The sequence below is a fragment of the Pyrus communis genome, chromosome 6 (genome assembly GCF_041283825.1).
Source record: "Pyrus communis isolate YQ-2024b chromosome 6, ASM4128382v1, whole genome shotgun sequence".
Lineage (NCBI taxonomy): Eukaryota > Viridiplantae > Streptophyta > Magnoliopsida > Rosales > Rosaceae > Pyrus > Pyrus communis.
The window spans coordinates 5,992,223-6,006,684 of NC_142570.1; the positions used below are offsets into that span (position 1 = coordinate 5,992,223).

At 38.8% G+C, this 14,462-nt stretch overlaps 1 protein-coding gene and 2 pseudogenes across 2 annotated transcripts; 2 read left to right on the plus strand and 1 right to left on the minus strand.

The window, feature by feature from the left end:
- The first annotated feature begins 840 nt into the window (after positions 1-840).
- Positions 841-4,370, plus strand: LOC137711179 (omega-hydroxypalmitate O-feruloyl transferase). 2 transcript variants are annotated; one of them, XM_088695595.1, is made up of 3 exons: positions 841-1,348; positions 1,470-1,961; positions 3,165-4,370. In XM_088695595.1, exons 2-3 carry the CDS (start codon positions 1,521-1,523, stop codon positions 4,026-4,028), a joined length of 1,305 nt encoding a protein of 434 aa, XP_088551721.1. In that variant the 5' UTR covers positions 841-1,348; positions 1,470-1,520; the 3' UTR covers positions 4,029-4,370. The 2 variants fall into 2 exon arrangements, with proteins under 2 accessions (XP_088551721.1, XP_068306490.2); XM_068450389.2 differs by having other exon boundaries at positions 844-1,348; positions 1,498-1,961.
- Positions 4,371-4,926: 556 nt separating this feature from the next.
- LOC137710131 (protein WHAT'S THIS FACTOR 1 homolog, chloroplastic-like) lies at positions 4,927-6,371 on the plus strand (annotated as a pseudogene).
- Positions 6,372-7,015: 644 nt separating this feature from the next.
- LOC148696172 (transcription factor HRS1-like) lies at positions 7,016-7,798 on the minus strand (annotated as a pseudogene).
- Positions 7,799-14,462: the final 6,664 nt, after the last annotated feature.

The following is a 14,462-nucleotide window of genomic DNA, read 5'->3' on the forward strand; positions in this document are numbered from 1 at the left end:
TATACTTTCAGTCCTCAAAAGCATAGTTTATTGTAGTATACTTCCAATAAACCATCATTTCATATTTCAAGGTCAGAACCTGTAAACCATTCATGAATACTGATTTTTGGTTTTTATGTTTTAAATAGGTGTAAAAATAAATTTATGTATTGAATTGAGTTTTTGAGGGTAGTTTAGATAGTAAATTTGGGTTTAAAGAGATATTGATAGCTTAATTAAAAATAATATGGGTGTAGAGAGTAAGTTGGGTATAGAAATAGGTTATATGTGTTCAAATAAAATTTCCCTTTTTTTTCTTTTCGAATATTTGATTTATCTTAATTCTAATCTTTACCGTCACAATGTGAGTTCCACTAAGATCAAATAGCAACATTGAACGAAATCCAAGATTAGTAATTGAAAAAAGTTGAGGTTATACCATAAAATTAGTTCTTCAAATGTGGAGAGTGGCCCAACTTCTTGTAAGGACATGTAACCTGACTCTGATACAGAAGAAAAGTTAAGGTTCCATCGTAAAACCAATTGGCACTAGCCTAACTCCTTATAAGCACATGTAAATTGTAATGCCTCTTAATTTTTCGTTGCAAGATTCTCTCTCATTCATTTTTTCATTAGAAGATCCCAACCCAAATCTAATTGAAACTTCCTAGATTTGAACTCTGTGATTCGTTGATACCTCTAAGCAAGCCATTGTGAGCTGTTCAAATTCCAATCAAGATCCGTAATTAGTCATATATTAATGCCAATGAGTTCATATAATTTGACTCTAATCATGCTGCAGGAGATATTTTGGGTTTTAATATTAAGAGCAAGTGTACCAAGCAACCTAATGTAACTTCTAGATGCCCACCACACCAACCCTAACCCCTTGATCACTCTTCCCTACACCCAACTCCATTGCCGGTATGTTCCGGTCAATATACAGCAGCCGTTCCCACAGCTCAATCTGCAGAGAAAGATCACCAGAGTCCAAAATACTTGGATAAGACTTCAAACTTTATGAGTTAGCAATAAATAAAGAAAATGGTTTCTTGGACTCTTTCTTTTTCTTAGAGAGGGGCTATTCCACTAAAAGTGTTTTGCGTATAAGCCCCCACCAAATTCCTTTTGATGCTGCAGAACTTTCATAACCAAAACAATCAATGGCGTGGTAGCAAACAATAAATTCATAAACTAGTGAATTGAAAATACAGAAAATATATAACCACAGAGCTGCGGCCTACAGGAACGTATAATATGTAGCCCCATTTGCTCCCTATATAAATTACAACCCCATTCGAAAGGGATTACAAAATCTGAGTTTTCATCATAACCTCACACCTTGATATCTTTCATTCAAGCATTGCAGGTACACGTCAATTTGTAGTTCTTATTCCCTTTTCGCGTTTCTTACTTTTAAAGCTAAGTTCTTGGTTACATACACATATTTACAGTTATTTTTTGGACATGACGTCTGTTCTTTCTTAAAGAGTGGACACGTTTTTCTTACTTTTCTAGATTATACAAAGGTGTGTTGAGTGATGGGGGATACCAGTGACCATACCTTTGAGCTTATTGTAAAGAAGGAAGAACCTACTCTGGTGCCTCCTGAATCCGAAACGGAGAAGGGTCTGTACTACCTCTCGAACCTGGACCAGAACATTGCGGTCATAGTCCGAACCATGTACTGCTTCAAATCGGATTCAAAAGGGAACGAAGAAGCTGCGGAAGTCATAAAGAATGCATTGTCAAAAATTCTTGTTCACTATTACCCTTTTGCAGGAAAGTTAACTATCAGCGCAGAAGGGAAGCTGATTATCGATTGCACAGGAGACGGTGCTATGTTTGTTGAAGCTGAAGCCAACTGCGAAATGGAAAAGATAGGTGACACAACAAAGCCTGATCCTAAGACTCTTGGGAATCTGGTTCATGATATTCCTGGTGCCAAGAACATACTTGAGATTCCTCTTTTGACAGTTCAGGTTCGATTTTCCAAAAATCTCCATGCCTTTTTTCCCCTTTGAGAGATAATTTTGCTCATCCACCATTGATGGTCAACATCTCACTCAACACCGTCACATGTTAAATATGACGAGTATTGAGTAGGGCTAATGCTGCGTCATGGTCATACCCTTTAATTTTGTAAGAATATATCCCCTCATAAAATGATGTCAAGTGCTTCAAAATAGATCACAAAATTTAGAACCTAAACTTTAAGCATAATACTATCAGCATCACTTTTTTCAGATTAAATATTGTGTACTTTTGATGCACTAGAGTAACAAGTTGTTGTGAGCAATGTTATAAGGATAATATTAAGGAGGTCAAAATTTTAAACTAAATTCGTAAAAATTGTTAAGCACAAATCAAGCGATGAGAAGAGACATAGTGCCTAAGGGCTTTGGCAGGCCATAGGCAGTTTTTTTTATTTTTTTTTATTTTATTTTTATTTTTATTTTTTTTTATATTAATAAACTTGTTATATATTATAAAATATAAATATATGTGTAATATTTTAGTAATATTTCTATTGGTTTTGTGTGGGGCCTCATTTTTTAACAAAATCTCTGCCGATGCCTAGGCCGCTTAGGCACCGCTTAAGGCCATCTCCAACGAAGAGTCCAGGGGGTCAAAGGGGTTGAAAATAGCCCAAAAATTGTCTCCAACCGAGGGCTAGGTCAAAGGTCTCGTGGGGCCCACTAGACAAAAAAGGACCAAAGGGCCAATCGGCTAGCCTAAAGCAGCCAGCCAGCCTTGGGCCGGGTCAGAATTTTCATTATTTATGTCGGTTATATCTGACAATATTGTACTTATTTCTGTCGGTTATATCCGACAATAATGGTAAGCCAAAATTTCAAATACAACGGCTAGTTACCGTTGGATTCAAATTTTTTTTTATTTTTTTTATGAATTTAATTTGTAGTTTTTAGATATAAGTTGTAGTTTTTAAATTTAAATAATAAATTATGTTTGGCCCTATGACCCTTTGGCCCTTGGTTGGAGACGGTTTTTTGTAACATGTCTAAAACGAGCCTTTTGGCCCTCGGTTGGAGATGGAGGCAAATATAGCCATGTACTGTTCATTAAAATATTAATATCTTGGAGGGCCAGAGGACTAAAACGAGTCATTTGGCCAGCCTTCGGTTGGAAATGGCCTAATAGCCTTGCTGATTTATATTTTTCAGGTGACTAAATTCACATGTGGATGGTTTGCTCTAGGGCTATGTATCAACCATTGTACGTCTGATGGTATCTCTGTAATGGAATTTATCAATTCATGGGGGGATACCGCAAGAGGCTTGCCGCTCAAGGTTGTGCCATTTCTTGACAGAAACATACTCAAACCCAGAAACCCACCAAAGATAGAGTTTACTCATGACGAATTCCTTCAGATCAAAGACATATCGGAAAACTCCAAGCTCTATGAGGAAGAAGAACTGCTATACAGCACCTTCTGTTTCAACCCCGAGAAGCTCGAAAAGCTGAAGAAAATGGCCATGGAAGATGGGGTTCTTGAAAACTGCACAACATTTAAAGCGCTCTCCGCTTTTGTGTGGAGAGCTAGAACTAAGGCCTTGAGAATGAGACCGGATCAAAAAACGAAGCTCCTTTTCGCCGTTGATGGCCGCTCAAAACTTAAGCCACCAGTACCAGAAGGGTACTTTGGGAATGCAATTTTGTTGACACATGCACTGTGCAGTGCTGGGGAGTTACTGGAAAATCCGTTGTCATTTGCAGTTGGGTTAGTTGATAAGGCGGTTAAAATGGTGACGAGCAGTTATATGAGGTCGGTGGTCGATTACTTTGAAATGACAAGAGCTAGGCCTTCTTTGGCAGCAACCCTTTTGATAACAGCTTGGTCCAAGCTTAGTTTCCACACAACTGACTTTGGCTGGGGAGAGCCTGTGTTTTCAGGGCCGGTGGGTTTGCCTGAGAAGGAAGTAAGTTTGTTTCTACCTCGTGGAGAAGACAGGAAAAGCATAAATGTGCTTTTGGGTTTGCCAGCTTCTGCTATGGAGATCTTTGAAGATCTGACGAGGCAGATTTAAGAGGGAAGAACTTAATTACATACACCTAGATGTGTGACATCTCAGACTAATAATACAATGTCATATATGTTTCAATTGTCCCACGTGATATTGTATTATTAGTTCCAAATGTCACAATAACATTCTAGGGTGTAATCCTATCTCGATTTAAGGAGAATGAGAACCAATAATATTAAAAACCCTAATCCAAAACCAAGATTTGAAGAAAGAAATCTTGGGAATAAAAGGGTGGTAGTAGAAAGAAATTGCAAGTTTATTGTGCATATTCGTAACTTTATCTCTATTTTATGTGTTTCATGTTATCAGGCCAACATCTGAATCAGATTTTCTTTTCAATAACTACTACCATTTGCTTCTACTCATCATATCCATACCATTAATAACTAAGAAAGCTTCATTTTGTAGCAAACATTGACTTGAATTTCACCCATGATGATCATTGATAGCACCTTCATGTAAACAAGTGGGGTGTGTGAGTGTGTAGGGTATGATCCTAATACCAAGAGAAAACAATCCCAGATATTGCTATGATCAGTCGTCAACATGCATTCATACGATATAAAGAATGAACTCTACCAAGATTTGTATTTTTGTTGAATTTTTCTTAATAAAAAAAGCTATCATTTCTCTTAAAATAAAAACTTAAGCTTCGACTCTGCTGATCTGATAACTGAGATTTTGGCAAGTCGACGAAACAAGTTCTAACTAAAGGAAGCAATAATTGAATATGAACCGTTTGATCGATCGAAAGGCTAGAGCCCGGCAACAAACTCCCGCCATATAAACCTCATCATTATATTAGCCCCAGCGTAGATAAAGGTTGATGGGAGATAATAGGAGCTCCACAGTTCTTATTTCTGGGTGGAGATTTCCTTTCCTCTGTTAAAACAATATGTTTGAGAGAAGATAGTGGTCCGGTGAATGGTGGTCAATGAATCAGAAGCGGCTCATGACCACCAGGAAACGGGTGACAGAAGCAAATTGAAGAGGATTCATGATCTCGGGATTGTGACTAAGAAATGGAAGATAGCAACCAAAGTGCTGTTCTTGATGGAAATTCTGAAAAAAAAAGCCTCAAATTATCATTACTGTCAGGCAATTGGATCAGTACAGCAGCCAGATTAGTCTCCCAAAACCCCACAGGGTGTCTGATTTTATTAAAAAATCGCCAAAACTCTGAAAATTGTGGAAGGGTCAGAGGGATTTTATGGTGTGGGATGACCAAGCAAGGTGAGGACTTGGTAAAAGAGGAGGACATGATACTTGAGGAAAATCAAGATATCGCAGCCGAATTCGTGACACACTTTCTTATGATGTCTGTTGATAAAAGGCTGGCATTGGACAAGATTGTCCATTTCAGGAGGGATTTTGCTCTGCCAGTTGATGTCAAGACTAATTGGTTGCACAAATATCCCCAACATTTCAAGGTGGTTAAAGATAATGAGGCAGTTGAGCATTTGGAACTTGTTAACTGGAATCCTGCGTGAGCGATAACCGAGCTAGAGAAAAAGACAACGGGGATCACTGGGGCCAGTGATGATCATGTCCCGGGCTTGCTTTCGCTCTCTTTTCCGTTAAAGTTCCCCCCGAATTACAAAAAGGCAAGGAGCAATTGATCATTTTCAGAAAAGGTCTTACTTATCTCCATATGCAGATGCCAGGGGACTCAAAGCTGGCTCTAAAGAATTTGACAAGAGGGCAGTTGTTGTCATGCAATAGCTGCTTAGCTTTACTGTTGAGAAGAGATTGGTGACTGATCACCTGACTCATTTTCAACGCGAACTTGAAATGCCCCAGAAGCTTATGAGGCTTCTACTGAAGCAATTTGTCATCTTCTATGTTTCGGAGAGGGGAAGAGGTTTAGCGTGTTCTTGAAGGAAGCTTACAAGGGCTCGGAGCTGATTGAGAAATGCCCCTTGGTGGTTTGGAAGGAAAAAGTCCAAAGCCTTATCGGTTACAGGGGAAAGAAGAAAATTGAAGCTTTTAGTGACATGGAAGACATGGCAGACAATGGTTTCTGTGAGAGCGATTTGGAAAGTGAGGACACCATTGAGTTGCAGCTTGAGCAAGAGGAGAAAGTGGATGACTTGGAGGCTGATTCACTTGCAGATGATTCTGAAATGGAGATTGAAGAGATCTGCAGTGCCTATGACTATGAGGATACTAAATGTCAAGGCCTACAAGGGACAGATGCCCCCACTATCAGATTTGTGAGAATTTGGTACAACAGTAAATAGTTAACCTGTAATTGAATTAGCAATTTCACTTTTTTTTTTTGGTTTTATCTTACTTGTATTGGTTTGAACTTGCCCCTGCTAAATTGAACGATGAAAAATTAGCAAACTTGGGCCTGACTACAAATCATTGTAGCTATGTTTTATGTCATGTTTTTAGATTGGAATCAGCTGCTGGATGGTTACAAGGACATCGCCAGTCAAGTTTCTTGAGCGTAGATGCCGGGACCGCGCATAAGGGCTTTCACAGTGTGGATGTTTATTGGCTAAAATTTCTTGGCCGCAATTTTCACATGCCAATCACCACGTACCTTGTAGAAAACAAAAATAAAAAAAATAAAAGAAAAGGAACAGCTCTACCACAAGAGGTTTTTCAGTGTGTTTTACAATTCATTCATGTTATGATATGCAGTGGCTAAGCCATGTATTGTTGACAGGGCCAGTCCTGAGTTTTTTGGTGCCTAGTGCGAAAGTTCAAAATGTGCCCTTTTATAATACAGAAACATATGTTTAAAATAAATATTTTGCGAGGATAATCACATGTATGTGTAAAAAATTCATCACTGGTAGCATGCAAAATGCCTTCCAATTTCTTTCATGTATGTGTAAAATTTTATTCACATCAACCAAATTATGATTAAAAACAGATAGAAAATCACATATACGCAAAACGCATTAAACACATCCAATACATCCCAATCCAATCACATATTCATCCAATCATATAAAATAACATATCCCCCTAAATTAATCTCAACTACATACCATGTGAACCACTAGGTTGTTGAAGAGAAGAGCATACAAGAGCCGGTGGTGCAACTCCGTTGACCAGTTTTGCCTTTGTTTCCCTATCCATCTTTCTCTTCTTTCTTGTTGTTCCCACCACTGTCTCCACTCACGGTGTCCGTGGTGGAACTAGTAGCCGGAGCCGAAGAAGGTTGTCCATTTGTCATTCCAATGCTTTTTTCCCCTTTGGAAATGCTGAAAAGCACCCGATTTCTCTTCATCACCATCACTATAGCCTTTAACTTGATCCTCCTGCCATTACCCTACACCTAAAAATCAATACTTTCCTCTTCTTCACCTCAAATTTTATAAGCAACCAAACAAAAGGGCAGTCACAAAATTTACTAAAATTGATGAAGGTGGAGTCTTTTTTTTTTTATACCTCTTTGAGTGGTGTATCTGGAGTTGTATGAAATCCGTGTTAATGGAATGAATTCCTAAAAAACATGCCCTTCACTTGAAGTCTGCTCAAAACACTCAGATTGTCCATGCTAGTAATCTGCGGTTGCATCTGAAATCTGCTACTTGCACCTCTCAATAGCTACAAAAAAACCCCTAATTTTGAAAACAAAAACCAGAACAATTCAAGCAAAAGAAACGAAGCTTCCGACTCAGAAAACACAAATTAAGCTGAAATTTGAAAAGGGTATGTGTTCTCTGTAGTACCTTGGGCTTGGGTAGTTGGGTGACAAGCTCCAAGCAGAGAGGGAGCTCCCTTTGAAAAACTTGAATCTTATGCCTCTCCTCCATGCCTAAAACCTGGACGACTTTTCCCCTCTAGATCCCCTTTATGTTATATTGTTTTTAAATCCCCAAAACCTGGACAAGTTATCCCCTCCAGCCTTTATTTTGGGCTTTGGAAAAAAACAAAAAAATTTATAACTAATTATTTGAATTTTGTTTTTTGGATGCCCCTTTCAAGTTTAGGCCCTGGACAATTGCCCCAATTGCACTATGCCTGGGCCGGGCCTGATTGTTGATAGGAGATGCGAAGATTAAAAGGGTAAAAGGTGCCAAAATAATTTAGACAACTAAATCCTTTTGGCTTTTTAGCCAAAATGATAATTGAGATTTGTATTACTCCTCACTTTGGTCACTGAGATTTGAAATCAATAAAATTGGTCTCTGAGATTGTCCACCATCATTTATTGTGGTCATTCCAAGAATAGTTATGTTAAATAAATATCAAAATGATAAAAATACCCTCAATTTAATAAAAAGGAGGTCAAAATTGACGAAAATTGAGGATATTTTTGTCGTTTTATCCTTATTTAATGGATATTTTTCATAGAATGACCAAAATGATTGATGATAGACAAACTCAGGAACCAATTCTATTGATTTCAAATCTCTGGGATCAAAGTGAGGAGTTATGCAAATCTCCTGATGCTTTGCTGATGTAGATGTGGACACAATATGTCTTGGCGTTGACTTCGTTGATGTATCATGTCTTGGTCGGGTTGATACATGCGGCATAGTCTTCATGGATCGTCGTTGGGACTTAACGATGGATGAAAACATAGCAAGTACTTCCAATATGCTCAACAAAAACTCCTAACCATGTCTCACTTGTGGCGCAGTGAAGTGAGGTGAGTCTTGGAATGATTCGAAGATTTCGCAACTAAGGTCATATCGTGGACCTCCAAGATATTGCGATATCCCTAACGGTAAAGACAATCATTTGAGGATTCTGCCTTGTGCAGGTTTGATAAGCAACCAGCGTCAGTATAGCAAACAAGGCAAACATCATTCTGAGGATTAGGGGGCTTGGATTTGCTCAAGATGCGTTAGGATTTACCCTTATAGTACCTTCACGGTACGTCTTTAATACCAAATCAGTGGTTGCGTGTAGGCGTGGTGTTGCATCTTTACCAAGATCAACAGCGAATGAAATGTCCTGCCTAAATACAATGAGCTAAATACAAGGAAGCGCAAAGTTGAACTTAGATATGGAATTTCTGATTCCATAACCTCTTTAAGAGTCTCATTTGCATATAACGTATGGACGATCAAAGGTATACTCAAAGGTGACACATTCGGAGTGTAATTTGACTGGTAGACCAAAATACCGTCAGAACAATGCTTCAACTTCAGGTTAAGGCATAAACGAGTTTTCCCAAGATTCTTCATCTCAAATTCCATCTTCAGGTGTGAGGCAGTTTTCTCAAGCTCTTCCGGAGTCTTAGAGAGATTCGTGTCAACGACATAAATTGTAAATCTAGCAACTTGGACTAAAACTTCATAGTTTAACACACAAGGGCATAATTCATATCCCTGAATGATCAAATAATCACGTAGACGGGTATACCACATCCGTCGGATTTTTCAATCTGTAAGGGAACTCCTCAAAACGAGTTACGAGGGTGTTCCGTGGTTTTGGAACTATTTGAACCAGTTCATGTAATTCTTTGGGAACTTACATGTAAATCTCCGTATCTATATCCCCATGGAGAAAACACTAACCACATTTCATAATGCTGTTATCAATCACAGGATGTTTTAAGATAAACCTTGCGCCATAAGGCGTGCATCATATCGCACTATTTCATTCATCTCATAATGCTTCATTTCCTACTTGTAACACAACAGGGTTACCTTGGGCTGTGTAGGAATGACAGGTCCAATACACATTTTGGTAAGGAATTTGACTTGGATTGTAACTTTAGTTGTCCAATCAATTTTACGTTGTCACTTAATCAACGGAACATGGTTTGATATCGTCGTTTTTCATTTATGTCGATAGCTACCATATAAGTGAAAACATCATTGATGATAATCTCATTTCAATTCCATTTAGATCATCCAAACTAGTATACTGGACCAAGAAATTTAAGTCTCGGGAGAAATCCGGATTAATCTCATGAGATGCAAATGATTTGAGACAGGGATCGAGTTTAGATTCATTGTTGTGCCATGTCTTCCTCTTCCAGGGAAGTGAATCCTACCGACCAAATGATCTGTCATGCTCCAGGCCAAGACAGATTGATTGGTTATCCGCCAGTGTACCAGACTGTCCAATAGGGGCATCCAAACCGCCCAATAGGGCGGCACACCCTCCAAGGATGTTGACTCGACGTCCGTTGAGTACGTCTATCCTTGCAGGCATGCTTGCAGCTGGTATATGATCTCGTCACTTTAGCTAGATCAGAGGAATGCGTCTGGGGCAACATTCTAAAAACTAGAATGCATCGCATTTGCTTATCACACTTATGCGGTATGGGGATCGAGATGAGATATAGTGGGCAACGTCCACGTAAATTCGCACCGTTCTCCAGGAACGTTGATGTTCTTATCTCCCCCTAACGGTTGGAAGACTGTCTCATTAAAGTGACAACCCGCAAATGAGAGGTAAAGAGATTGCGTGCAAGGGCTCTAAGAAAGCTAGTGTGAAGGAAAATCATGATCGACAAAAGATACCCATCCTTCTTTGAGAACCATGGTGGTACGTTGTGGCGGCACAACTTGGCACATGGAATGCACACCCAAATGCGTAAATACAAAAATCGTCAGGTTTGTACCCAATAACCAATTGTAACGTCATATAGGTTGGGTGGCAATGGGCCTCAAGGCGGACCAACATAACTGCGTACAAGATTGCATAGCCCTAGGCAGAAACTGAAAACTTGGTATGTTCACCAAAATTCGGGCGATCATTTAAATTGCGCTTTACGATCACTAGGCGAGGTTATTTGGGATGAACATGGGAATTCAATGTTCAATTAGAAACCCAAAACGACATGCAATACTTTAGCGAAAACCTTTGATATAAACTCTCCGACATTATCCAGTCTCTCGAACCTTAAGGGATAAGTAGGGTGGTGAGCCCTTAATTGGCCATGAGGTTTAGCAGCAATGTGTATGGACAAATATATGACCAGTTTGTCGATTCATTAACCAAAACCATAAGTATTTATATGGTCCGCATTTTTGTTGGATTAGTCCACATATATTCCATTGAATCCACTGTGAAAAGAGAGTCATGTCGTATCTTAGTGAGGAATGATATAGAAAATCAATTTCCCTAATGCGCATGCTTGGAAAAGTGTGCTTGTAGGCACAATATCCCTACTTCAGATAAGGAGATGCATTGTAGCATCATTGTTCGACCTAAGTGTCCCAAAAGGTCGTGCCAAAGCAAGTAAACTGCTCAATCACCAGGCTTCAAGTCGGCCGCATGTGGTGTATTCCCAGTTGGGAGACAATCCATTGGCCCCAAATCAAAGTTTCAGGCTCATTTTTGGAGGTGGTGCAAAGATATTTCACTCTATTTTCTTAAGTGGTTTCATTTATGATCATTGTCATCTCGAATATCCTTAAAAACTCAACGTCAGGGAGAATTTAAGGTCCCTTAAATAGTAATTCAGTACCATACAACGAGGAGCGTGCCAAATGCTCTTAATCAGGTTGGATAGACCTGAAGTCGTTGTTAGAGATGTGATTTAGGTGTAAAGTTAGTCTGCGTAGTACGCATTCATCCAGACAACTAACTTTCCCACATTCCAACCTAATCACGTGTTTAATTGAATCGGTCACATGTATTAAGAAACATGATTCAATTAACTCATATTCAAGGACAATATCAATAAGATTATCCATAAGTAAAACATACACCAAACTTGAATCCAAGAACATGGAAAAATGTTCACAAAGTAGATGGTTTACTAAGGGGATTCGGCCAACAAGGCCATCCATGTCAAAATTTTGCTTTTCCAACAATGTTTGGTGGAGCAAAATTAGTCTCACATATTGACTACTAGAATGATACTCCTTAACAACATTGGTAGGGGCACAAACAGGTGCATAACCAATAATCTATTCCATCAAGGCGGAAGAAGATTCTGCAGGGTTAAGGTTCGGGAATATTATCCTTTATTCTTGAAGTTTTAGGTCTTAGGTGCCAAGGATCACACTTCGGGCATGATGCCACACCTTGGCAGGCCCTGATTCTACCATATGTTATAAAAACAAACTCCAAATTGGATTGTGAGAGAGTATGTCATTCGGTGTATCCCTACCAAAGCGGTGCATCACCATTCGGTTAGGCTTTGACCAAACTGGGTCGAGCCATTCGGTAGACTCCAGCCGAACTGAGTCTGTACCGTTCTCTCACGTTTGTGCTAGTAATCAAATTCGTGAATTTGGTAAACTTCTACTTTCTACACTGATGCTTCAGGGGCGAGTTAGAAACATGGAAGGATGAGAAAAGTATTCTCCAGTCAAAATTCGATCAGATTTATAAATTTCAAAATTGTACTCATTCATGGACGTAATCATGGTGTGCTTCAGGCAATATGTCACATGATCACACGGTCCGTAGGAGCGAGCCAAAGAGCCATGTAATCCTCGTTCAGGAGGTATTTCCATTAATAATGCTTCGGGCATAAGTCTTCGAATGAAGATCATGGTGGATGCTTATTCAGCTCTTCTTTGCCATTGTTGGCTTCAATGGTTTCTCAGCTTCTTAATAGTCAAGTGGAGATTCATGTCTTGTACCCCACTTGAAGTGGTTTCTATTAAAAACGTCCAAATCAGGAAAATCGAACTTGTTACAGTACGACAATCCACTGAATTGAGGGAACAAGATTATGATTGGTGTTATGGGAATGAATCATCCATAAGCATCAAAGTTAGAACATTCGAGTTCTAAGACATAGTTTTCATGAAAAAACGTCGGGTTTTCATGGGTGTATTGTTTTATGAAAACTTCGGGTTTCAAAGGCACTAAATTTGAAACTACAGGTTCAATTTAGTTTATGAACGTTTAGTTCATAAAAGAGAGGTTCCTGCAAGAACACAGAATGCAATATGCTGATTTAAGTGTAGTGGATTTGAGGTTCTTCAAGAACTCAAGTGTGAGTGCTTCGGGACTACGAAATGATGTCAACGGTTCAAAGAAAAGAAATAAAATATTGAATCGTTAATGTCCAAAAATGGGTTTCAGGTTAATAATTTTGGATTAATTGTCAGATTAATGGACTGTATGTCACTTTTAATTAATTCAATAGATCGGGACCATTCGGGATCGATTGTAGAAGCAAAATAATGACTTCAGGTCATAATCATTTTAGATGGCTTCAGGCCAAATAATTAAGAAAATTAAGCCTAAATAAGGCTTAGCCGTGGGCACCCCAACCTAGTTGGGTGCGGGCAAAAACCAGAATGGGCCAAAAAAATGATTTTGTTCGTGATATTCATGGCAGCCCAACAACGATCTGATGGCTGTTGTCCAAAAAGAAAGGCCTGCAGCAAAGCTGCAGGTTTGGGCTCCGGTTATGGCTGCAAGGAGCAACCTAATTTGCATGCAGGCTGCAGGCGTGCAGAAAAGATGGGCTGAGAAAAATAAAAAAATATTACAAGCAGCAAACTTGCTGCTGCAACGTGGGCCAAGTCAGGTTGGGGTAAGCCTAGCAAACCAAAGGCTTGCGAAGTGTGGGCTGCGGCAAAGCGGGGGCCCAGCAAACGGCTTCGGGCCGTGCTTAGCTTGGACTCGGGGGTGAACCGAGGGCTGCAGGCCCTTGGGTAAGTTAACCCATATTTTTTTCTCTTTTTTTTTTTCTTTGTTTTTTTTTCGACATTGTTAGGGTTAGGAAAACCCTAGAATTGCTTCTAATTTATTTTGATTCTTTGACTCACAAATTCCACATAGCAAGAATTGCGTAATGCATGAAACAAATATATATGTTGACAAAATATATGAACATATACAATATATATATATATATATATATATATATATATATATATATATATCTCGAAAGGAAAATATACACATAGGGGGTTCATGCATCATGGGGAATGTTTACATGTTTCACGGTCGTTTCAAATATCTTACTTTATTTTATGCATACCTGATTGGCAGAAAACGATAAAAGCCTTTGAATTTGTAGAAGATCCTTCTCAGAAAGCTGGACTTGCATCTCTAATGCGTTGTATCACATTCAACACAGAAAAATTAAATTGAATCAATAGCACGTAGATCAATTCAAAATAATAAATTAATCATAAAAAGAATGATTAAAACGTAATACTCCCGTGATTGAAGAATAAACTCTTTTTAGTGCAGCGTTAAGAGCGTGCTGATAACGTGTTATAGGCATAATTTACTGAACAATTATGGAGGCCATAGAGAGATAGAAAGGTGCGGCAATAGTAGAGAGAAAGAGAGAGATGTGTAATTGTGGGTGTGCGTTATTCCACCCCTTTGTGCCTTTATTTATAGTAGTAGGGAAGATTAATTCCTTACCCTTTAGGATTACAATTCTTAATAGGAAATCTACTCCTAATAGGAATATAAAAGATATCCCTAGATATATTAGGATTTACACAATCACATTCCTAATCTAATAGGACTGCAACACTTTTGGCTTTTTAGCCAAAATGATCCTTGAGATTTGTATTCCTCCTCACTTTGGTC

Excerpts from the sequence above, each read along its gene's own strand:
- LOC137711179 (XM_088695595.1), top strand. The coding sequence starts at position 1,521 with ATGGGGGATACCAGTGACCATACCTTTGAGCTTATTGTAAAGAAGGAA. Across the intron at positions 1,962-3,164 it reads TTCCTCTTTTGACAGTTCAG|GTGACTAAATTCACATGTGG; the intron begins GTTCGATTTTCC and ends TATATTTTTCAG.